The 24,681-nt window shown below is 41.5% G+C and overlaps 1 protein-coding gene across 1 annotated transcript in view; it reads left to right on the top strand.

The window, feature by feature from the left end:
* LOC111598420 overlaps window positions 1-24,681 on the top strand; it is a 39,036-nt gene that overhangs the window by 10,731 nt on the left and 3,624 nt on the right. The window contains exons 4-7 of the mRNA XM_023313660.2: window positions 3,888-4,015; window positions 10,189-10,331; window positions 23,102-23,321; window positions 24,138-24,523. Of these exons, the coding sequence (XP_023169428.2) occupies window positions 3,888-4,015; window positions 10,189-10,331; window positions 23,102-23,321; window positions 24,138-24,523 (877 nt within the window). The remainder of the gene's footprint in view (window positions 1-3,887; window positions 4,016-10,188; window positions 10,332-23,101; window positions 23,322-24,137; window positions 24,524-24,681) is intronic.

Genomic DNA, 24,681 nt, shown 5'->3' with positions numbered 1-24,681 from the left:
TAATCGTCTAGCACTTTAATTTGCAAACCAGCTGGCAGCAACGTAAGCCAACCCGGGGATTATGAGCTCTAAACTAAGCAGCTGAAGCATGGCTCCCCCACAAAAGCACCACAGCCCAACACAGCCCCTAGCCGCACACTTCCCACTCCCTACGCCCGCCACGTCCTTGTCAAAAGTCTCAGCTGACGAATTGCTTACGACGCATTGCAAGACCCAAAATGAATTTGAAATTGTGACAGCAAATGTCCCAAATAAATAAGCAAAAAGTGGCTGCTTTTCATTACACACACACAATGAGAGAGAGACAGACACACACATGTGTGTGTGTGTGCATAGCCGAAGCATTGCTGGGGTTAAGGCAGCATACAACGTGTGCAATACAATGTGCATATAAATGCGATTTTATTCCATTTTATTTGGATTTGATACACTGTTTTGTTATTGCCAGACACAAATTAAAATATCTAAGCCACTTTTCGGGGGCTCAAATTCAATAAAATTTGCTTACCAAATTCTATTTTGGCCAAGCAGCAGCAGCAGCAGCAGCCGTCTGCTGGCCAAAGGACTATTTGCCCAGAACTGACTCGTTGACTGTCTGACTGGCCGCCAACTTGGCCCAAACGATTGACAGCGCGCGTCCAAGCAACTGACTGAAAAAACACACACATATATTTATATATATATATACATATATACATTATATATATATAAATATATATATATATACATTTATTTATTCGCTATAGTGTTGTGTGCAGAAAACTCACACGAGCTGGTAAAATTCGAAGCAATTTTGCACTGAATAGTTTTCAATTTCATAATTCAGTGAGCACGCTCAATGACAGCATTTCAATATTGCTTACACAACAGCAGCGGCAACGGCGGCGGCAGCAACGACAACATCACCAGCAGCTACAAAGACAACGACGAGCAGCTAGACAAATATGCCCCAAACTGTACCGCATTACGTATACGCAACGTCTGTGCCCAGCCCAGCCCAGCCCAGTTCAGCTCTGCTCCGCTCAGCTTTGCTTTGCTTTGCCGCTGTCGCAGCCAGTGCGAAATGCATAAGACAAAGTTACTAAAAGTGTTTATTACATTTTATTGAATAACTGTATCCAAGGCACACACAGACACACACACACACACACATGCTCGAGTGCGCAAATTTGGCAAATAACTTTTTTGAAATAATAAAATTGTATGCATTTATTTTTGAGAGGTGTTGGACAGCAGACGATGTGCGCGTATGTGTGTTAGTGTCTGTGTCTCTGTCTGTGTGTGTGTGTGTGTATATGTGTGAATTTATGTTGATTGCACAGTGTGCAATTGAGTGCCCACTCTCTCCAAGCAATTCCCTTGTCCCACTGTGCCGTCCGGGCCAATTAATTGCCAAGCATTTCATTTGGCATTGCTGTTATTTATGATGTGACCGCAAAATGCATATTTTCTAGCATTGATAGCATCGATGCATTTATATTAGTTTTCCATAGATTTTCCACTTGCTGTGCTGATTCGATTCGTTGTGCTGTGGGCGTGGCACCAGCTGCACACAAGGCGACAATTTGGGTACACCGAAGCCAAATGGCATACTTCAAGGCGCCACCGGAAGCGGACTCGCCTCAAGCGTGTCTCTAGCTGCAAGTGTGTGTGAATTAAACTTTAATATATGCAGCTCATGTCACACACACACACACAGTCACACACATCAATATTCAGGCCTCAATTTAAACTCATTCATATTTATGGCATATGCTAGTATTACAGTGTTTATTATTTTGTGACTATTAACATTGATGCTGTTTGTTTTGCATTCGTTGCAATCTCTGGCTGTTGTTGTTGTTATTTTTGTTCTGTTTTGCTGTTATCCCAGGTTCAGATAAGCCATAAAAAATAGCAATACCAAATCACAGTCAAATCAAAAACATGAGCTCCAGCTCGCTGGTCAATTGCTCCGCTTGCAGAGTTGATGTTTGTTATGCCCGTATGCAGTGTATGGTAAACTGGGCTTGAAATGTGCGACGCACAGAAAGAGTAGATCCGTTAGAGCATATAAATACATATATATAAATATATATATCTAACAGATAGTTCAATGTATAGCCAATGGATTGCCAAGCTTATCTGAGTCTCACTCAGAAGTCTTTCGTCTCTTGCTCTCATCTTTCTATATAATTTAGTACACATACTATAATTAACCAGCTCGCCTAACTACATACTATACATTTAATAAGCTGCCTTCAAAATAGTCTCTTCAATGAACTCCATAGATACAACCAGCTTTTCGGGCAGTGTATCTAATCGTCGGCCAGCCACAAAGTCGCATTCTGATTCGTTTATTTATTTACTTTTTATCTACTCGAGAACGAATCGTTATGCAGCTGGTGATTATTTTGTTGTCAGCTTAAGCGTGGGCGTGGGCGTGGCAGAGTAGTCAACTATTGTAATTAAATCAAATTGTTTGTTGCTCGAGTTTCGCTTAGCAACTGAAGCTTGAATACTTAACGAATACGCGCAGCGTTTGTGCTGAATGTAAATTGGCCAACACCACCTCTTTAGCACACACACACACACACATTCACACACACATAGAGAGAGAGAGAGAGTGGGCGAGCCCTCGATTCGCTCGGGTTGGGGCTGCTGTGCAAAAATTCGTCAAAACGCTGGAAGTGGAAAAAGTTTTTGACATCATTAGTTTGTTTTGCATTTGGCATTGCGAAGCGGCATTAGTCCACTTTAAATTGATTGATGATGTTGTCAATGGACCCTGCAGCATACGCATCGAGCTTAACGCCATGGCATGGCAAAGTTGACGAACGTTGCGTAAATGATGGCAAGCAGCGCCTGAAGGCTAGCAAGGCAGTCAAAGTTCTGCCCAAGAGACAATAAATAATTATTTTTAATTTGCCAAAATTGATGGCGAATGATACAGAGCTGATGCAGAACACAAACTGGCATATCGATTGCCTGCAGAGAGATGACACTCCATCCTGAAGGCTGGCCGAATCAAGGACTCACCGACGCGCTCTTAATTTGGTTGCGTGTGTGAAGTGGATTTCAAATGTTGCTGCCCGCCTCCCACGCAAGGGCGTGGCATCGATGACCTAGTGCATGACTAATGCTGGTTTTACCTGTTGGCTTCGTGCCGGGCTTTGTTTTATAAACACATCTGCATGGCCAACCTTTTGTTTTGTGGACTTTAAGCGTATTTGTTTACTCGATCACAATACAATAACAGGAACAGCAGCAGCAGCAGCAGTAGCATCAGCAGCAGCGGCGGCAACAGCAAAGAGAAAAAAGAAATGCCAATTGAATTCTATTGACTTCTAGCCAAACACATCCACCCACACACACATACATATAGAACCACAAAACTGCCGCGCCCAACTCCCACATATGCAAATAACTGTGCCAAAAGCTGGCTCTAACGGTTTTTTTTTTGTATTTTGGTTGGCAGTTGGATGTATTTGGGGCTGGCCAGGATTTAACCGTTGGCTATTTGTATTGCCTGCTCGCTCGCACTCGCACGCGCCCAGTCGCAGGGTCAGGCCCCTTGCCCCCTTGTGCTCGTTGTTAACTTTCTTTTAACTTGTTTCTTGCACATTTTGTACGTTGTTTGGCTGGCATGCTGCTGCCTTATTGATATTTGTATTGCATTGTGTTATTTTGTTGACTTTTAACTTTCGACATGCTGCTCTCGGTGATTGTCTTGCCAGGTAGCCGAAGTCTGGGCGTGGTCCATCGATTGTCAGCTGCGCAATTGTGCTCGCATAAGCAACTAGACTTTAAATAATTTCCGAAGTAATTTGCGCAACAGGCCTCCAGATCTCCCCTCTCTCTCTCGCTCTTCTTATGTAATCAGTTTCGATTTCTTGTTCTTATTGCAGCACCAGCGCCAGCAACGGATGCGCCCGCAGACACCGCTCAGCGTTGCGACACAGAGGCCTGCCAGCTGCCCTACTGTTTCTGCTCCAAGGATGGCACCCAAATACCCGGCGACCTCGAGGCCGAAAAGGTAGGTGTACCGCCCAGCCAACACCCACATTTCATTGAAGGTTATTGGACAGCACTTAGCTCAGCCTTCCATAATATATATACATGCTTTCATTCTTTCTGTTTTGCTACCCTTAAGTGTTAATTTGCAAGGTGATAAATTTCAAGTGCATTGACAGCTTTTATTTTTACGGCACACAGCAGTACAGCAGTACGGCAGCAAGCCCGGATGGCAGGTGTAGTAGTAGTAGTAGTCGTATTGGTGGCAGTAGCAGTGGGGGTTGGCTTATACGTATGTATCTGAATGTTGTTAAGTTTGGCTTCGGCTTGGCCATAAATCTGTGTATTTGCATTCGGCTGCTGTTATCGCTGCTTTGCATAAGGAAATTGTTCTGCTGTCTTTGCCAGTTGTTGTTGTTGGCCCATTCGTTGCTCATTGTTGTCACAGTCTCGCTCAGTTGTTGCTATTCTCGTTGCTGCTGTTCCTCCTGATTCGAATATCCTGTTTAATAACTTCGGTTTGTTTATTTGCCCAAGAGTTATGTGCTTTACGTTTCCAAGCACACAAAAAATAAAAATAAAAATAAAACTGAAAAAAACATCAAATAAACCGAACTCAGCTCATAAAACTACATGAAATTAAAGTTTTTTGCACTGCACGGCCAAAGGGGCGTATACGTTATGTGTACATAAATCGCTTAATATACGCAGCAGTCGATAAAGTGTGGAGAAAGAGAATGAAACAAATGGGAGAGCTTGACTCGAGGCTGCTCGACTGGCAGATGCCCTGCATACCCGGCGAAGATTCCAATCATTCTTTGTTTTCATATTTATCGATTTTAATCGATAATGGGAAAATAGGGTTAACTATCAGAAAGGGATGACAAACTCGTAATTTACATGGCATACTCCAGCTTTCAACTCCTTAGCTTTTGTATTCCAATCATTGTTTGTTTTTATATTTATCGATTTTAATCGATAACAGAAAAAATTGATCCATCAGAATTGGTAAGATCCTATTGCGCATGGCATATTCTAGCTTAAAAGTCACCATAATTAGTATTAAAATCATTCTTTGTTTTAATACTTATCGATTTTAATCGATAACAATAAAATTGACCGATAAGAATTGATAAGATTTTAATGTGCATGGCATATTCTCGCTTAATAGTCACTATAATTTGTATTCAAATCATTCTTTGTTATTATATTTATCGATTATAATCGATAACCTTAAAAAAGGATGAGTTATCGAAAAGAAAAATTATACTCACACTATGCATGGCATACTCGAGCTTACAAGTCTCTACCTTTTATAGTTTACGGAGTCCAACTCAGCTCCACCTGAGTTCAGCTGATACGGCCACGCCTTCTTTTGCTTGTTACATACATTTTATTTTAGCCAATATACCCTGACTTGCCATTTTCAAAGGGCAAAAACATATTTTTATGTATGTATTTATTCATTTTAAACGATAGTTTCAGTATATCGTGCACATGGAAGTCCTGGGCTGTAGCACTTCACTGTGCATTTGCCTAATGGTATCTAAATAAACTGATTGATACGAGGCTAAATAAAAAGATTCTTGTGTGCATAAATCAAAGATTAATAGCGAGAGCACACAAAAGAATAAGAGACAACTGAAGTTTATTTGATTACCAAATGGATAGCATGGTAACTTGAGATAGTATCTACATATCTACATATCTATATATATATATATATATATATATATATATATATATATATATATATATATATTTATTTATATATATATATATAAATAATAGATTTACTAATGGCATAATTCACTTTTGATGGCATTGCGCTGTTTAAAGTCCATTTCGCATATTCATAATCAGTTTTAGACAACATGAATAAAAATAATGCCAGCTCCTTTGTGTGACTGTGTCTGTGCGTATTTGATTTAGTGTCCCAATATGTGTGTGTGTCTGTGTGTGTGCGTGTGGGCTACCAATTGACAGACAGTTTGAAGTGCACATTAGTTGTGGTTTCGCATACACGATAAAAGCAATGCCAGAAAACAACAAAACCACGCACATAAATATGCTCATTTACAAAAACTGAGCATAGAAACAAATACTCTATAGCTCGGCTATATATGTTGGACTACTGTAGTATCAAGTTTTCAAGACCCACTTCCATTTGCAAATGAAGGCAACATGTGGACCACATAGGTGTAATAGCCAAAACGAGTTGAGGTAGAACAATATTTTCAACTTACTCCGCTGAAGCCAGAGCCACGCAAGTGCATATAAAATATCACATTATTCAAATGTCTTTTACATATCTGCAGCCTCGCAGTTAGCAGAGCTAACTTAGACTGCCTAACTATTTAGCAATCAGCAGTGTCTGAGCAGACGCTGCCAGCTCTGTTGCTAACTGCTTGACAAAGGCTGTGCTGTCGAGCCATGCATAGTGTAGCATAAGTCAAATACTAGCAGAGAGCAGCGGAAGTTTATGTGGCGACAGCGATGCCAGCGCTGGCAGCGACGTCGACATAGTCGGCCGATTTTCAACATAAATGCAAAACGCAAAACGCAGAACGTAGAACGCTGAACGCTGAACGCACAACGCAAATATACAAATACACAAACACAAACGCAAACACAAACAAATCGCAAGTGAGCCACTTAATTTCGAAATTGAAATGTGTCTGTGGGTGTACGTGTGCGTGTGCGTGTGTGTGTGTGTGTGTGGGTGACTGTCGCTATAACTACCCAACTCTACATAACGCGCCATGTTGTCCTTTGTTTAAGGGGTTGTGCGAGTGATCCGGATGCTTATTTAAGTGTTATTAGCGCTTACATGTGTTTCCACAGCCGCCCAACAAAACGATTTCAATTTCTGACAGCCTATTTGTGCCCATTGCGGGCGCGCGTGTGTGTGTGTGTGTGCACATAATTATAATTAATACCATCTCAATTAACCGCAAACAGGCGGTTAATTTGTGCACACATTTAGCCTATATCTTTTGCAAATCGTTTGAGCTATGTTAGATATTACACATACGCCGCATTGGCGACGCTTTCAACACCATTTTCGCCCAGCGCTTAGCACTGAACGCGTTGCGCTCCATTTCACAGCGCGTTCAATTTCCGCAAAGGAAAACGCCATGGCAAATGCTTTAAGTGCTATGACCCGACTTGGCGAAGCTCCGCCGTTTGACTATCTCGAGTTCAGTTCAAGTCTTGATAAGATGTTCGCTTTTATTTTTATATAAATAATAAATGATTAAATAATCAACGTTTCCTGTAGCTGCCATTGCATAGAGACACACCGGTGCAACCCCATTGGAGGCATTCGCCATTTAGAGGGCATAAAAACGCCAAGAAGCTGCCAAGCCTATCCCAGCATTAGTTTGAAGGAGCAGGCAGACGTTGCGTTAAATAAAACGCTTTGCTCAATTTGAATGCGAATCCAATTTGATTTGAGCTGGCAAAGTAAATGAAAAAGAAAACTGAAAAGATGGCACACAGTGTCAACAAAAACTTTGCCGAGAGCTTCTTTTAAAGGGGGTGTCGAAGGCGGCGTGGGGTGCAGGGCTTGGTTGCTGCTGTTTAAGGGTGCTGCATTTATGCGCAGCTGCAATCACTCAATCAATGAGCCGTTCAATTGTCGCCGCGATTGAGCAACTAAGCTATGCAAATTCGCAGCCCAAGCCCAGTTTCTCTCTCATCCACAGCTTCTCGAAGAATGTCTCCCTCTCTCCTCGTCTCTCTATCCCTCTGTCTCACTCTCTCGGTCTGTGAGGCACTTGAACAGCATGAAAAACCCATCTATCATCCATTTGGTAGCGCTCAACGAGCTCGGCTGGCAAACTTCTGTCTCTCAGGCAAAGGTGCTTGTCAACTGCCGTCTGTCTGCCATATTTGCTCAAAGACTGAAGTGCAAACTTGAGTCGCATTAAGCAGAAATTATCAACGTACACATCGAGTGGCAGTGCGAGCTGGGCGACAGCAGACGTCTGCATCAAATGAATGTATGTGCTATTTAAAAAGCGACTCCTTTCAGGACAGAATTCCACTTGTGCAAAAGCACAAAACAAAATGCTTAAAGACAAATTACGTATACGACCAAAAAAAGCTAAGCCTCTAGGCTGGCAGCTGGTTTTGCTCTTTGTCAGCAACCAAATTATGAGCTGCAGCTCTATTTATATATCAATTTCTTTCACTGCCACAATCACGTCAATATTTTCAAGCTGCAGCCAACAATGGCAGAGACAAACTTAAAAATAGTTTTTTTCCCATTTTCTTATTCGCTGCTTGTGCTATCATCTCCTACTCTTTTTTTGTCGTACATTCATTATATTTGCAATAATATTTTTACTTTATAATTCAATGAGAAGAGAGTAAGGGCGAGAGGGAGCGGGAGCGGGAGAGTGGGAGCAGAGATGCTGCAAACTGCAGTTGATTTGCACTCATTTTAGCGGAAACGGCTTTTGAAATATGCCTTTCAATAAGCGGACGAACGCAGGAGCCAGGGCACAGGCAATAAAAGGACCCTACGCAGCTCAACGAAAGCGAACTCTGTCAAATCAAAGAGCAAATTTCAATTCCAATGGCAGCAGTTGCCAACATCGTCATCACCATCACCATCACCATCATCATCGTCATCATCGTCGTTATCCTCATAATCATCAGTTATCCTTGCCGCACTTAAGCTGACCACCGTTCGATGCTTACGAGTGTTTCACGCCTCTGCATAATTTTGCCAGCTCAGCTGCAGACGCAGGCGGAGGCGGAGGCGGAGGCGAAGGTAGGTGTGGCTGGAACTGGAGCTGGAATAGGGACAGCTTCAAATATGCTGGCAGCTGTAGGGCTAGATAAAGCTGGGGTCAATTGCCGAGTGTTGCACCCGTTGGCTGAGGTTAAGGCTTGGTTAGTCGTCGTTGGACCCCACATTAATATTGAATTTGTACAATAATCCTTTTTATGTGTTCAACAATGAGCGTTAAGTGCCGCTGCCCGTGCCACACCTCTTTATGTGCAGCTCAGGCGAAATGCATTTCGGCTGCTACCTCGTCAGCAGCCACTGCCATTCACATGCTGCTTTATGCTGATCGCATTCGATTTTCATTTCATTATTTGCCCGCCACGGGGCGCATTGGCTTTGACGTGCAGTTGGCGAAAACTCTGGCAGATGCGACCGCATCTAGCCAGATCTTAGCGCAGCTCTTAACTAGGACATCTTTGAAAGAAACCAATCAAATTTTTAAAAATGTTCTGCAACTCCCTCGCCATTTTTGCTTATCTAAAGGGGTACATTGGCTTTGTGCTGTGTCTGTCTGGACCAAGAGTTAGAGCTAGCCATTGCTACTAGTATTGTGCAAACGCTCTGCTCGATATAGTGGCACAGCTCCATGGCAGTGTATTTGAGATGCGTTGTGTTCTGGGGCAACAAGTTCTGTGTCTGCTGCCTGCTTTTATGGCGCGTCATTTCTTTTGGGTTAGCACTTGCATTGGTCTTTGATTATGGAATTGCACTTAAAGTGTTGCAAGCTTCTTTCGGGCGACGACGACAAACAGAGCCGTCGCCCATCGGGATTTCAATACGGCTGTGGGGTGGCAATTTTTGTAATGGAATTGCTCTGCTTTAGCACTCGTTAAACTTATTGCTGTTGCTGCTGCTGCTGCTGCTGCTGCTGCAGACGTTACTTTATTGATAGTCGCTGCGAGTGATTTGAAATTAATTTGGTTTTCGTATAGCAGCTAAAGATCGTGTAGCTGGAAATCTGGTTAACCGATTGCCCACTAATTATGTTAAATGCCGAAGTTACAAATCGTTAGCATTGCGCATACGCCGCATAAGCCAACAAGCAGCAGCAGCAGCAGCAGACGCCAAGTCAAAAGTCAGCCAGGCGCAACGTAGACAGGAAAAACAAACGCAAAATGCAAAACCTTCAATTAGAGTAGTTACCTCTGCTGTTGCTGCTGCTGAGGCAGTCCATGCCAATACATGCGCGGCTGGTTTTGAGGTTAGCGCTTCTCTAATTGGACCGCATGCTTGCATAAGCCACGCCCACACACATGCAGTCACACAGATGACAGCAGCAGGCATCCAGTAACTGAGACCTTTTTGCGCTTTCATTTTGCTGTCATACTTAACTGTAGTTTATATAGTTTATATACACGCATATTTCCATTAACTCTACCTACTCTCTCCACTTTCAGATCCCGCAAATTATAATGCTAACTTTTGATGGTGCCGTCAACTTGAACAATTACGATCATTATCAGAAAATATTCAATGGCAAACGCAAGAATCCCAATGGCTGCAACATTCGCGGCACATTCTTCCTGTCGCACGAGTACAGGTAACTATCTCAATCACATTGAGTCTATATAGTTGGGGCCATTTGATGAGCAGCGCAGCTGGCACTTTTTACGTAATCATATAAATTATTATTTTTGGCAATATCTTGCAAAGGCAGCAACTATGTTGCTAATGCTGCAATGTCTTCATCAGCGCGGCAGGGCAACACGTTGCAACGTCAAGTCGCTGTTTTGCCGCATATACGGGCAAAGTTTTGTGCATCGTTGTGGAAAATACTTGTCACATACTTACCACGCCCCAAAAACCCAGCTCTTGCCAGACGTCAGTCAGTCACTCAGTCAGCCTCTGCTCTACTAATTGTTGTTGATAAATTGGGGCTGACAAAGTTATGTCAACTGCAAAACGAATTTTCGCCAAAATATATGAACTACATTTTGGCAGACTTATAAAAACGGCACATCGCAAAGCTCACACACACACAACACAGCATAGAGCACATACAACAAAGTAAAGTCCCAACAAGAAGCAGATGCAGATGCAGTTGCCATAGAATATGAAGCGGCAGTTGTAGATAAAGACACAACAGCCAAAAATGGCATTCAAGAGTGGGCCAAATAGCTAAATTATTGCTAACAAATATGATGCAAAAATGTATATTTAAATTGAGATCTTAATCTGGCTAGCCATTCATTTGAGCTGTGTACGCTAATCATAATCGTACTGATATGAGAAAAAAATTCTAATATTTTTAAAAAAAACTTTTAGAATTATTATTTTGTTATTTTTAGTTTGAAATTGAAATTTGTCGTCCAAATTACTATTAATATTTCATGTTCAGCCGGTCAAATTTATAATTTAAAGTGACCACATACGCCAATCAAAATATTAATAATTTATTTAAAATATTTAATATTTAGTTATTTATTAAAAATATTTAATACTTATTTAAGCTATGGGAGACTTGATATTAATGTAGTATTCTATTGCAGCTACATTAATATCAAGTCTGTCATAGCTTAAATAAGTATTAAATATTTTTTTAATTTTTAATTTTATTTTATTTTACTTTTTTTAATGGATGCAATATTTGTTGAGAGGTTACTTAGTCTAGACAGAAATTAATTAATTTACTTAAGGCTGTGGGCTATACAATGGAGATATTGGAAGAGATATGTGATATATGATATGGGTCTTGAGAATGGTGGAGTTTGAGCATTCAGCTAGCTCTAAAGCGGAGCTAGCAGATCTTTGGGCTGCAGTACCTAGACGCGCTTTCAGGCTGTTCGGATGGGAATCTCTCTCTCTCTCTTTGTAGTTTTTAACTTTTTGGATTCTAATTGAATCTTTGAAAAAGTCTCTATTTTGACCACTGTGCTAAGCACGCTGAAGAACTAAGTAAGCGGCAACAGTCAAAAAATTTGCGAACCGAGCGTGAACAGCAAAAATCTTGAGTGAAGTTTAAAAGCTTTTTTTCTACTTTGCCACAGTAAAAGACGAAGAAAAAGTAGAATCAGCAGCGAGCGGACTGCATATATATATATATATATATATATATATATATACAGATAGGTGTATATGTTTATTTATATATATACAACTATGCGATATGGCGGCAGTTTCGAAGTTGAATTGAAATGCGCTGAATGGCAGTAATTGCCTGAATATGTTACACATGCACACACATGAATGCGCCAATGCATGCGTGGGTGTGTGTATATATTTATGCATATACACACATAGATGCGCACTTATGTACTTTTGGGGCAAATCATTTTTATGCTTTTGCTGGCAAAAGAAAAAGAGACACACTTATCATTCATTCCACATTCATTTTTTGGGCTTGCAACAAAAAGCAGCAGCAGCAGCAGCGGCAGCGGCAACACAGCACATAAATAGTGGTAAGCTGCAGTCGCACTCGCAACTTGCCACAAGAAGAAACGCCCCCGCCACCCAGCAACTCCTGGAACTCCTGCTGCCGCCGCTGCTGCTGCTGCTGCTGCCGCCGCTGCTGCTGCTGCTGCTGAGCTCTTTAGTGCGGAAATGATTTAATGCGCTTCGCAACTCTTCAGCTTATTTTGTTAAGATTTTTTACCAGCGGCTGTGGGCTGAATGACGATGATGACGATAATAATGATGCCGCTGATGATGATTTTGATTTGGCATGCAGAACTTCCAGCTTCCAGTCAGTTGGCATCTGCAGCGCCGCAAAGTATGCAGCGCCTTTTTTTGTTTACGTCTATTGAGGCAATTAGTTTTGTGTGCAACCATCTTCCACTTTCTATATGTCTCTTACCATCTGGGTGTGTTTCTACGTGTGTGTGTGCTGTACAAAGAAAACTGACAGGAATTTATGCTCAACTATTTATGAATGACAAAAACGATTTTCTGCAATTTCCTGCTTTAACTAAATATATATAAGCCAGACACAGATGAAAGGAAAACATATTTAATTTTAATAAAGTTCTTTGAGCGTTCTCAAAGCCAAAGCAGAAAGTAATGAATTCTGTTGGTAAAGCAATGAGCTCATATTACTTTCATCTGCCCACTGAGCTGAGGCAACTCAGAGCTCGGCTTGATCTTAAAAACTTTAAAATTCATTGCTAAATTCATTTGCAGGCAGCCATTGCCTATCAAGAGCTAAAGCTATCAAAACCAAATATGCAGCGATCCAGGTAGAGGAATGCTCAGAGCAGCTTGAAGTACTTGATCAATGAGAACTGCGATCTATGTTGAGCTCAGTCTCATGAGGACCTTTGTTGTAGAAGATATCTTGAACTGTCTCTGTGTATCTTAGCATTGGTGGAGAATACTCAGAGCGGCTCGAGTAAACAGATTTTGAAGCTGTGCTGCACTTATATGAGTGAGCTAAAGCGATCCATGCTGAACTGCTTGAGCGCAGTCTATAGCCATGTCTTGGCACTTTAAATTCCACAATGCAGTCTCCCGCAATTAGAAGTTGGCTTTCAATACCAGGAACATTAGTTCTTTTCAAGTATAAATCAAAGGCATATAAATGTGGAAATACAAAAAGCGTTTTTATATACATAGTATGGAGAGCTGCACCTGGCAGCTGCTCGATGGCCACTTAATTAACCATTCCTAATCCGCTTGCGCGCAATAAACTCAAAAGGCAAAGAGTTTTGGTCGCAGTTTGAAGCTCTTTGCGACCCGACTTGGCTTGGCATGGCATATGCAATCGAGCTGCCATGGCAAAGAGGCAACTGAGAGCTGTCGGCTGAGCATTGAAAGCAGCAAACTGCGAGCTGTTTGCTATTTGTTCGCCAAAATGTCACTGATAACGAACTTTCTTGCTATGCGAGGCTGCTGCGGCTAAGGAAACAATCAGGCAATTGCCAGAGGACTTGCACACTTTTCGACTGCGACTACGACTACGACTACGACTACGACTACGACTTCAACTAACAGACAGTTTGAAGAAACACACACACACACACGTGTATATAAAAAGGCGCAGCAGATGGAGACAATTCTGTTCATTTGTATTTAGCTTTGGCAAACTGTAAAAAAAGTGAATAAAAACTAAAAAAGAAGAGAAAAAAAAAACAAAAACCAAGAAAAAATTAAGAACAATGTTGAAGCAAACTTTTGGCGCAGCATTTTAATTGCACGCAAAAACTTTTAACTAACTAACAAGCCACAAACTAGGCAACACCTCAGTGCACACACAGCAACTAATGCACGCACACACACTCACACACAGACAGATGTACATGTGTATGTGCTGCTGGCCAGGCCAACTCGGAACAGCTCTAAACAAAAGCGTCTCGGGCCAAATCTAATTTTCAAACATTTACGTTTTCATTTTACTTGTTAACAATATACTAAAAACTCGCTCCAGCCGCAAATCTTGCAGCCAATTGCCGCGTGCGTGTGCTGTAGGTGTGATATGCCAGACAGTCGCTGCATTTGCTGAATAAACATGAGCGACTTCTGCAGGCGCTTGCACATAAGCGCTTCCATTTCCGCTTCCGTTTCCGCTGAAATTGAGTCGCGCGCTAAGCGAATTTGCAGAATGCAAAACTTTTCTTGACTGCAGCCATCAGCTGCATCGCTCGACCGTTTTTGCATGCAGCTTATTGCGTGCGAACAATACAACTGATTGCCGGCCAAAGAGCGAAGAGTTCCCGACAGCAAGATACGCTGTAAACAGGCAACTGGATACACTTTTAGATCTGTATCTCTTCGAGCCCGTCTTCCAAGCATAGTAGACCTTCACTAGAACTTTCGACTCTGACCAAGAGCAACACACAAACTGTTGAAACCCATTTTTCAGTGAGCAAAGCCAGCAGGTGGGAAAACGCATTTCTTGTTGGGCAAGTGAAATCAAGTTAATTGATTGGACTTGAGGCGAGAGCAGCTCCATTAACCGCACACATGCATTTGGAAGGCAAGGCGAGAGGCCTTAAATCATTTGTTTATTGCATATTTGATGCCTGCGAAGAAGTCTATGAAACAGACGCTCAGGCCCACAGCTTAACCTCATAGCCGTGGCCATTTTGGCCACAGCAACGAGGAGAAGGCCAGGGCCGGAACAGGCACAACTTGACCCACTTAACACTGGTGTTAAACCACAGGCCACAGATCACACTGAGTGGCATTTCAAATGTCTGTGCGTGTGCGTGTGCTTGATTATAGATTTGTGCGTGTTGCCTTCAAGATTACTTTTCATTAGCTGGCTAAAACCGCCTGACCTCATAATCCGCAAAATACGTAACCGGAGCCGCAAGCAATTCAATAACGAGCATTGTCGCCAAGACGAGCTTGGCCCAGGTGAACTGAGCTGACTATGGAGACACGGCAACTGTAATCAACACATTTTAAATTTCCATAATGCTTGCATCGATAATGCCTGAGTGTAGCCGCAGCCCAAATCTGTTTAATATCCAAGTAGCTGCGCTGAGCGTGGGCTGAGCAGCTTTGCTTACCTGCTCTGTCCCGGCATGAGTAGCTGCGGGCACAACACACGCGCGTGCTGCCTGTTTAGAACTTTTTGTGGCCTACACAAATCCAACCACACCCACACACACACACAGCGAAAGAGGCCACAACACACATACATATATATTTAGCCTGCATGCCATCTTCACAAAAGTTAATTTTTATTTACCTTGACGCTTGATGTTAATATCGCTGAGCAGCGGTTGGCCAGCTATGCCTAACCAGGGCAGGTCTGATCCAGGTACACAGGCCTACGGTTAGGCTAGATGCTCCAGCACAGTGGGCAATAGCGCATCAATATTGGCTCGTAATCAAAAATGTCTATATATAGTCTATATCTAATTGGTATACATAATATTATATTCACATGTTCCAACAATTGCTGCATATTTATCAGAGAAGGTATGCTGACCAAGCAAGGCTATTTTTCAGCAATTTTTTAAGCTGTATATAATATATATCCCTTAATATATTAATTGTTATTACATTAATATTAATCTTAAATACATTTTAATATTATTATTAATAATAAATGAATTTTATTATTATTATTAATATTAAATATATTTTTCCATTTGATTATAAATTATTTTCTGGCTTCAAAGCTATAAATGGAAAGTTTTTATCAGTGAAAATTAATGGCTAAAATTTGACGTTCAATTCCGTTGATCGCTGCACTTGCCCCACTGTGCAAAACTCTCGTTTTCTTTTTTTTGTTGCGCCGCGACTTCGTCCAGCTGGTAGGCAGATTTCCACTTCTAACAGCCGCCGCGCAAAACGTCAGCGACAGACACGTTGCCATTTTTAATGCTAATACCGCCGCCAGTTTTAGCTTTAAACTTTTTAAATGACCCGAACAACTTTTGAGCAGCTGTCTGCCCCAACCCCCAGCAACCCCCTCAACCTGAACCTCAGCTCAAGTCCCGACCTTCGGCACGCCCACACACAAATGCTGACGAGCAGCAGCCACACGACGCGCGTTGCAAGTTTTAAGTTTCCATCAAGAGGCAGCTGTAAAGAAATTGCTTTGCCCGTAACGCAACCAAGCTGCATCAACGAGGAAATGCGGCTGCATAACTTTTCATTTTCATTTATGCATATTTTTGCTTTAATTTGCTTAAACTGTTTTCTTTGCGCCAGCTCTTGTCCCTGCGGCACACATTGCGTATACGCAATGGACTTAATTATGGCACGAAAGGGCTACTAGCCATAGGCCAATTATTTTACATGCTCTGGCTGAGGCAAGTGCTTAGAAATCTTCGAATTTGCAAGCATTTGAGATATTTTATGCTATTTCATCAATCAAAGATAAAGCTGGGACAGTTTATAGAACAGACGTGAGAGTCAAGTGGAGTAGTCCGACTTGTTGCAAGATATTTTATTTATTTGTATCGAGCTTATGAGCACAAATACTTATGCATTGCTGACCATATTTTGCTTCGCTTAAGTCCCGCAAAGCATCTCGTTTCCAGCTCACAAAGTTTGCCTGAATTGATCTCAGCTACAATAACTCTTTGCAGCCAACAAATCTGGCTGAGACAGTTTAGCAATCAGTAGCATTGCATTGATGGCTGAGGCAATGCTCACGTATCTTTATCAATCCAACTGCGACACATTTTTAGTGTAATTGCTGAGCTTTCAATACAAATTGTGTTGCTCTGCTAAGTGTACTAGAATTTTGTTGCAAAATACCCGTAACATTAATATCCGAATTCTCAAATTTCAAGCTCTGCTCATGGACTCTGTATGTGTGTGTGTGCACACCTACACGACATCCAGCTGTGTGCGTGTGTGTTAAAGTGTTTTTTTGTGTGCTGCGTTTTCAACTTCTGCCTGTTTTTCCTTTCATTCCTTTTCTTTCTTTCGTATTTTTTTGTTGCTGTTGCTGCAAATTGTTGATGAAGGCATTGATGTTGCTGCTGCTACGGCAATTGCTGCTGCTGTTGTTGCTGCAATGGCTGTTGCCGACAATGATGATGAGGCTTGGTCCTGGCCTGATCTGGTTTGGTTTTGCCATGCCATGGCCTGGCTTGGCTTGGCTTGGCTTCGTTTCGTTTGGTTTGGCCTGCTGCTGATGATGATGATGACAATGTCGTTGATGTGAAATAAAGATAACGACAACGTTGACAATGACTATGACAACAACCCAACGACACTTTAACAGCTCTTGCAGGTGCCCATGCCTAGCTGTATGTGTGGGCGACCGATGTGTGGCTCTGTGAGCTTTAGATACCATTGCCAAGCTCCAGCTGGTCTACATTGTAAATTAGTTCTACATTTATCAGCTAATAGATTTGACAATTAGACGAACTGCAATATTGTCCAGAGTATGTCTCAGTCGTGGCAACATTTCCATTCTGCTTTGTTTTGTTTCAATATATATATATAGAACATAGATGTACGTATACATTTCGAGTAGCTGCCCAGGAGCAGCTATCGACAAACCTAAGCACTCTGCACTAGACCTTGTTTTTTTGCCAAGTGTGTGCACTCGCATGTGTGTGTGTGTGCGAGTGTGTACTTTCTGTTTTTAGTTGTCTACTTCCTTTATTAGTCGTTCTTGTAATAACTACCGCACCCAGCGAAGCACGCAAAACAACAAACGAACGACTGTCCGCCTGCCACTGCACCCACATCTTAAAGCTTTGCTGGTTGTTGTTGTCACTGGCCAACTGGTGTTGATAACAACAACGATCATGGCCCGGCAGTTGAGCAAAGCCCAGCCAAGCCCAGCCAAGCCAAGCCAAGTCGAGGCCAGCAAGCAAGCCATAACTTTTCTATGTGAAGAGGCGTGAGCATCCTGCATTTTGCTTTGCCTTGTGTATTTTCACTTTTGTCTTGTTGCCTTTGCTTTCTTTTTCTGTTTTTTTTGTTTCGCTTATTGCTTATGCGTGTGCGGCTCGGCTCGGCTCGGTCGAAGAGCTTTATTGAAAACGAGAGACTTAAGCTTACAGCTGCTTGTTGTTTTGAAGGGCGTTTCTGATTCTCGGGCTCCTTCTGCGTTTTTCCTTGTTTTTTGTTCATATATTTTTATGCCTGCTGCAAGCTGAAACAAACTCGTTAGGCACACAGCCATTGCAGTACAAACACACACACACACACACACACCCACACACACACACACACTGCTGCACGCACAATATGCTGCATGCAAATTAAGTTAGTTTTTGGTGCAAGGCATAATAAAAACAAAAGCTCATTGCTACGAAAAATGTGTCCAGTGTGGGTGGGCGTTTAGGTGCATGGTGGATGGGGGCAGGTGGTTCTTGGATGGACTGCAGCAACAGCAACAGCAACGGCAACAGCAGCAGCAACAGCAACAGCAACAACGAGCTTCATGGAACCTGTAGATTTGGCTTTTAAAAGCACATTAAAAGAAATTGCTGCATGCGGTCATTGCACACATTTTGGGCCCAGGGCTGAGCCGCACTAAGCTGCCAACTACCAGGCACAAATTGAAGAAAAATATGCATGTGTGTGTGTGTGCGTGTGTGTGTGTGTGTGGAAACACGCAAATAGAATGCAGCCAGCGAGTCGCTGGCGGGGGTTGCTCATAGAGTTAGCGCCATTAATGCTGGAGCAGGTTAGAAAAATTGAAGTTAGCTCACATAGAGACGTCGACTCTGTCATATGTAAAAATTGCTATAAGCTAAAATCTGACTCTTTGCCTCACAGCTTCTTCTTCTGTGAAAACTTTGAGCCCAACTCCATAATTCTTTGATATTCAGACTGTCATCAGTCATAAGTTATTCCTACTGCTATCAAAACTCTTATGTTTATCTGAAAATTAAATTTTATTTGTTTTTAAAGAATTTTAAATAAATAAAAAATTCTTTTTTTTTAAACATAAATAGAAATAATTATAAAAGCAAGCACAAGCTGAGCTATGTTTAAGCTTTGGGACATGAATCATATGACCAAAGTGTTTAGTCTACATCAGATCAAAACCAAAATAGTATTCAGCTCAAGACACATGCATATGCGTATACTTTTATAAACTATTATTTTATATACGATGAAATATGATTACTAAAATAATACTTAGATTTCACTTAATTTATGTCAACTGCAAACAAGTTCAGTTTTTCTGTTTGCTAGAGAAAACGATTTTTAAATAATTTATTCGAATTATTTAAAAATCATTTTCTCTAAATAATGTCTAAATAATGCTAATTTTAATCTTATATTTAAAATAATATTTACTTTACATGAGCCAAAAATTGAAAAGATTTTTCGCTCCACCCGCAAGCAGCTGGTGGCAAAAACATTTTGGTGCACAAACGTTATTCATTTATTCACTATATCTATGTGCATATATGCTCAGACATGTGTGTGGGTGTGTGTGTGCTGGTGTGTGTGTGTGTGTGGGTGCGTGCTTGTGCTGCTCAATGCTAACAATTTCTAATCGTTGAGATTACATGTGTTTCTCCCTTTTTAAATGCAAATTGAACTTGTCAGCAGCCGCAGCAGAGCAGAGGCCAAACCACTCAACACACACAGACACACACACACACGTACACACATATGTATATGCACAAAAGAAAGTGTGTGTGTGCTGTTGTATGGGCTATTAAAGAAAAATGAGTTGACTGGCGTACCAAATTTAAAAAAGCAGAAGAGACGAAGAAAATGAACAAAAATAAAGGCAAACGAGAAAACTAAAAGCCACTGCAAATGGGCTGGGGCAATAAAAAGCCATTCGCACACACGCACACGCTGGCACAGTCAAGCGACTGGGCGTGACTCGTTTGGCATTTTGTCCGGTGCAACGTTGCGTATGAGCATTGTCATAAACAATGGTCACAGGAACGAGGGCCAGTGCCGAGGCCAGGCCACAGTTGCCCGACGCAAACTGCATTTGTCTCCTGACACTCGCGACAAGGCCAAAAGGAAATTCATCAAATGTCACAATGCATGTGTGTGTGTGTGTGTGTGGGCGTGGGTGTATGTTGCTACCATTTCCATGTCAGTTATTTTGAGCACTTGCTTTGCATCTTTTACCCTATGTGTGTGTGTTTCCTCCTTCACAGTGTTAATTGCTGCTAACATCTCGTGCCTCTCTCACCTACGTTGGCATGTCACGCCTACGCAACAGTAAAAGAAATAGAAGATTTGGGGCACTGCCCCGCCTCGACTGCACTTGCCACAGCGTCTGTTGACTGTTTTATTTTGCCAGCGTCTTTCGGCCTTGACTACAAGTGCAGCTTCTGGTTGTAGTTATAGCCCAGCTCAGTTCTCGTCCAGCTGTTTGTCTAACAATTGAAATGTCATGCAATAAATCTACCTCACACACATGTGCAGCGCTTATTGTCAACACCAACCAAGCTGCCTGCCGCCGCCCATTCAAGTGTTTCACTCTCTCTCTCTCTCTCTCCGTGTGTGTCTGTGCCCATGCTTTTCAACAACTTTTCACATTTCCACATTTTTGCATGAACTTTTTGACGATGTCAGATAGTAGTTTGGCCCAGCATTGTCGACGCCCCCCCACACACACACCCACACACGCACGCAGGCACTCGCCCGCTGCCGTCTGCGTGAAATGTTTAATAAATATACATGCAATTTTTTTATTCTGCATATACATTCGTTGTTAAATACACACACATATATGTGTATAAATTCGTAATTCCCTTTCTTGTTTTATCGCTGCATGCGAAACAAGCTAACAAAGAGCGACTCACAAAAAACATTCATAATTTTATTTACATTTTTTGTTTTTTTTTTTTATTTTTTTGTGCTTTACTTTTATCCAAAAACTATTTGCGCACAGTAAATTTCTTGCCTGCCTACTGCCCCGCCCCGTTAAGAAATTTATTTCACTCACACACATCCACACACATCCGCACACATATGCACAATTATATTTGTTGCTTGTGCTCCATAGAACTGACGCATTTTACGTTGCTGCATGCATAGTTTCTGTCTCAACTTTTCACTGTCTAAGTTGTTGTTTGCCGAAATACCCTTTGAAAGCGCAGTGCATAGCACATTCTTGAACAGTTCGACGAGCGCCTTCATTATCAGTTGCAGAATAGTAGTAATTTAGATAGATAGATAGTTGTAGCAAAAGTAGTAAGCATAGTAGTAATAATAGTAGTAGGAATAGCAGTAGAAATATTAATAGTAATTGTAGTAGTAATAGTAGTAATAATAATAATAATAATAGGAATAGTAGTAGAAATATTAGTAGTAATAGCAGTAGTAATAGTAGTAGTAATAGTAGTAATAATAGTAGTAGTAATAGTAGTAGAAATAGTATGAGTAATAGTAATAGTAATAGTAGTAGCAATAGTCGCAGTAATAGTAGTAGCAATAATAGTAGCAATTGTAGTAGCAATAGTAGTAGTAATAGTGGTAGTAATAGTAGTAAGCATAGTAGTAATAATAGTAGTAGTAATAGTAGTAGTAATAGTAGTAGTAATAGTAGTAGCAACAATAATAGTAATAGTAGTAGCAATAGTAGTAGCAATAGTAGTAGCAATAGTAGTAGCAATAGTAGTAGCAATAGTAGTAGCAATAGTAGTAGCAATAGTAGTAGTAATAGAAGTGTTCGTAATAGTAGTTGGAGTAGGCGTAGTCATAGTCGTAGAATTAATAGAATTAGTAACATAATTTTCAGAAGTAGTAGTATAATTTAGTACTATTATTAACAATACTAACATTTAACGAAATAGTAGTAGCATTTATGTGCATAGCCTTGGTAGTAGAACTTGAAGAACTAATAATTGTAGCAGAAGTAGAACTAGTAGTAGACGTTTCTTCAGTTGTCCTTCGGTAGTAGTAACGTTCAAATAGCAGTATTTGCGAGGGTCAATTGGTTTCTTTGTCCGTATACTACATTTTGCTGTTGACATGAATTGAAAATGTTCACTGGCTGTGAAAGAAGCATGAAATTCGGTGTTGCTTTGCTGGGGAATGCTCGAGCTGCTCCCTTTTTGTTTGTTTGTTTGTGCAGTTTTTTCTGTTGCTTTCGACGCTTTGTGCTTTGTTTGGGCGCTACAATTGTAAAATTTGTTCTAATTGGCAAGAGCTGAAGTGTGTGGCAGCCGCACAGCCACACGGCCGTCGGACGGCTTTGAAATTCAAAAAACTGCTTGCAGCCCATTGTAGCAAGTTTTGCAGCACCTGGCCAACAGCTATCCAGGTACGAACGAGTCAGCCCCTTCCAATACACAGCCAGTCGACGACTTTGTGTTTGTTCATCAAGTGTGAGCATTTTTTTATTAACATTTTGTGTGTAATTCCAAAATGTTGCGCATGGCCAAGCCAAACAACAAACTGCTAGATATCCCGTACTCAACTGAAAGCTAAATGAAATGTGGAATTTGAAGTTGACTCAGAAACTCAAATGAAGCCAAATAACTCAGATATCAAATAGAATGGCTATAGAGAAACTAAATTAAATTTATGAACTTCAATGAACTGAAAGATATATATATATATATGTATATATAACATAAAATAATATATATATATATATTAGGCAGGCAGATTTTCTCTAAATGCATTTGCCATCAATTTGAAGTATTTTAAACCTGGTGCAGCCAAGTGTTTCCAGTTTAAGGGAATTTAAATAAGCTTCTAGAAACCTGTTAACAAGTGAAAAAGAAAAGAAATTGAAATTGAATTGTATTTTTCTGGAATATAAACGCGTGTGTGTGTGCTTGTATACATGTGTGAGTACATGCTGATAATATTGATTGAGTACACGGTCATTGGCCATTGACCCTTCATTAAGTGCTGCGGCCATGGGGTCTATTTGATTTAATTGTTTGCCTTCTTTTGCTATCGCACAGGAACATCACATCACTTAATTGCCATTCACATATCTGCTGTCTATTTGTTTTGCAGCAACTATCAACAGATCCAGCATCTGGGCTTTGCCGGTCACGAAATTGCAACCGAGAGCGTCTCACAGCAGCTGGGGCTCCAGGACAAGGGCTACGAGGAGTGGGTCGGCGAAATGATTGGCATGCGTGAAATTCTACGTCATTTTGCGAATGTGTCCGTGAACGATGTGGTTGGCATGCGTGCTCCGTTCCTCAAGCCTGGACGCAATACCCAATACAAGGTGAGAGCTCGCAGTACACACACACACTCAGATGCGAGCTGCCTAATACATTTTGCAAGCAACCACAGCTCAAATGCACATAATTGATTGGCAATTATCAGATGTACTTCTAGCATTAGGAATCTGAAAAGCACCACTAGACGAGAGCTGTTCGAGTTTTATGAAGCGCATATTGTCTTGAATGAGCTAATAGAAAAGGGAAATGCATGGGAAATAGGCTTCAGGCTTAAATCATATTTAGCTTCATTTTAAATATTGTTAAAAAGCGCCAACGAGCTATGCAGGACATGGTCATGCAGTGACAGCATAATTAACAGCAACAGCAACAACCACACACACACACACACACAGTTGACACTTGACACGACGACAAGACACATCAATGTCATAACAGAGACGACGATAATACATCGGCTCACACAGGCACCCCAAACAGCATTATTGCCATCATCATCATCAGCAGGAAGAGCCGAGCGTTGTTGGGGTGGCCAAATCTAGTTGTATTTTAAATCATATCAATATCAGATCACAATGTTAACATAATGGGCTAAAATGCCTCTGACAAGCACCTGATGGGGTAGGGCGTGACAGTGTCAAGAGCTCGCTAATATCATTTAGCATGTCATGTGGGTGTAGCAAACCCAACGATGATGATGTATGGATAATGGCGACATTGTCGCGCTTGTGGCCTGAATGAAATAATCAAGATAAGCGAGCATAAAGCGCGCTTTATATTATATTATTAAGCAGGCGCATTTAAGATACAAATCCACATCACAAATAGCTTGCGAGCGTAATTGAAAATGTTGTTAACAGGTGCTGGAAGACTTCGGCTACATCTACGACAGCTCGATAACTGTGCCGCCAGTGCCAGTGCCCGTCTGGCCCTACACGCTGGACTATAAGATCTCGCACGAGTGCAAGAGCGGCACCTGCCCCTCGCGCACTTTCCCAGGCGTCTGGGAGGTGCCACTGAATACGCATTATGTGGAGGGCTTCGAGGGCGGCCACTGTCCCTATATGGATCAGTGTGTACTGCACAATCTGGACGAGAACGAGGTGTTCGACTGGCTGCAGGAGGACTTTTCGCGCTACTACGAACAGAACAAGGCGCCATACATGATGCCCTTCCATACCAATTGGTTCCAGACCAAGCCGCTGGAAAATGGACTACACAAATTCTTAGACTGGGCGCTCGAGCTGTAAGTACAGACCGAAACTCTCTCTCTCTATATATATTATTTTGAAATTGAATTGAATATGGTTAGCTGTGAGTCTTGCTCAACTGGCTCTGGAAGTTTCTTAGCTATTGCTTCCTCTTTCGATTTGGGTAGCTTTAAAGTGCCGAACTTTTATTGGG

Source organism: Drosophila hydei, unplaced genomic scaffold (assembly GCF_003285905.1).
Source record: "Drosophila hydei strain 15085-1641.00,03,60 unplaced genomic scaffold, DhydRS2 tig00000211-arrow-pilon, whole genome shotgun sequence".
Lineage (NCBI taxonomy): Eukaryota > Metazoa > Arthropoda > Insecta > Diptera > Drosophilidae > Drosophila > Drosophila hydei.
Note: the sequence above shows the minus strand (reverse complement) of the source record. Positions and strands in the feature narration are given on the sequence as shown.